The sequence below is a fragment of the Tupaia chinensis genome, unplaced genomic scaffold, assembly GCF_000334495.1.
Source record: "Tupaia chinensis unplaced genomic scaffold, TupChi_1.0 Scaffold000361_2, whole genome shotgun sequence".
NCBI classification, from domain to species: Eukaryota; Metazoa; Chordata; class Mammalia; order Scandentia; family Tupaiidae; genus Tupaia; species Tupaia belangeri.
Window position 1 is genome coordinate 4,270,230 of NW_006159858.1, and position 833 is coordinate 4,271,062.

At 69.0% G+C, this 833-nt stretch overlaps 1 protein-coding gene across 1 annotated transcript in view; it reads left to right on the top strand.

Moving 5' to 3' along the window:
• Nucleotides 1-10: 10 nt before the first annotated feature.
• FZD7 (frizzled class receptor 7) overlaps nucleotides 11-833 on the top strand; it is a 3,801-nt gene continuing 2,978 nt past the window's right edge. Inside the window, exon 1 of the mRNA XM_027773651.1 lies at nucleotides 11-833. This exon is cut by the window's right edge and continues 2,978 nt beyond it. Within this exon, the coding sequence (XP_027629452.1) occupies nucleotides 33-833 (801 nt within the window). The 5' untranslated portion in view covers nucleotides 11-32.

An 833-nucleotide genomic window follows, 5' to 3' on the forward strand; every position in this document is an offset into this window, starting at 1 on the left:
GGGGGAGAGCGCAGCGGCACCCGCGGCCGGCGATGCGGGGCCCCGGCGCGGCCGCGTCGCGCTCGCCCTTGGGCCTGTGCGCCCAGGTTCTGGCGCTAATGGGCGCGCTGTCCGTGGGTGCCGGAGCGCAGCCATACCACGGCGAGAAGGGCATCTCGGTGCCGGACCACGGCTTTTGCCAGCCCATCTCCATCCCGCTGTGCACGGACATCGCCTACAACCAGACCATCCTGCCCAACCTGCTGGGGCACACGAACCAAGAGGACGCTGGCCTCGAGGTGCACCAGTTCTACCCGTTGGTGAAGGTGCAGTGTTCTCCGGAGCTGCGCTTCTTTCTGTGCTCCATGTACGCGCCCGTGTGCACCGTGCTCGATCAGGCCATCCCGCCGTGCCGCTCCTTGTGCGAGCGCGCCCGCCAGGGCTGCGAGGCGCTCATGAACAAGTTCGGCTTCCAGTGGCCCCAGAAAAACGAGCACTTCCCGGTGCACGGCGCGGGCGAGATCTGCGTGGGCCAGAACACCTCGGATGGCTCGGGAGGCCCAGGCGGCGGCCCCACAGCCTACCCCACCGCGCCCTACTTGCCGGATCTGCCCTTCACTGCGCTGTCCCCGGGGGCCGCAGATGGCAGGGGCCGCTCTGCCTTCCCCTTCTCGTGCCCCCGCCAGCTCAAGGTGCCCCCTTACCTGGGCTACCGCTTTCTGGGTGAGCGCGATTGCGGCGCCCCGTGTGAGCCCGGCCGCGCTAACGGCCTCATGTACTTCAAGGAGGAAGAGAGACGCTTTGCCCGCCTCTGGGTGGGCGTATGGTCCGTGCTGTGCTGCGCCTCGACGCTC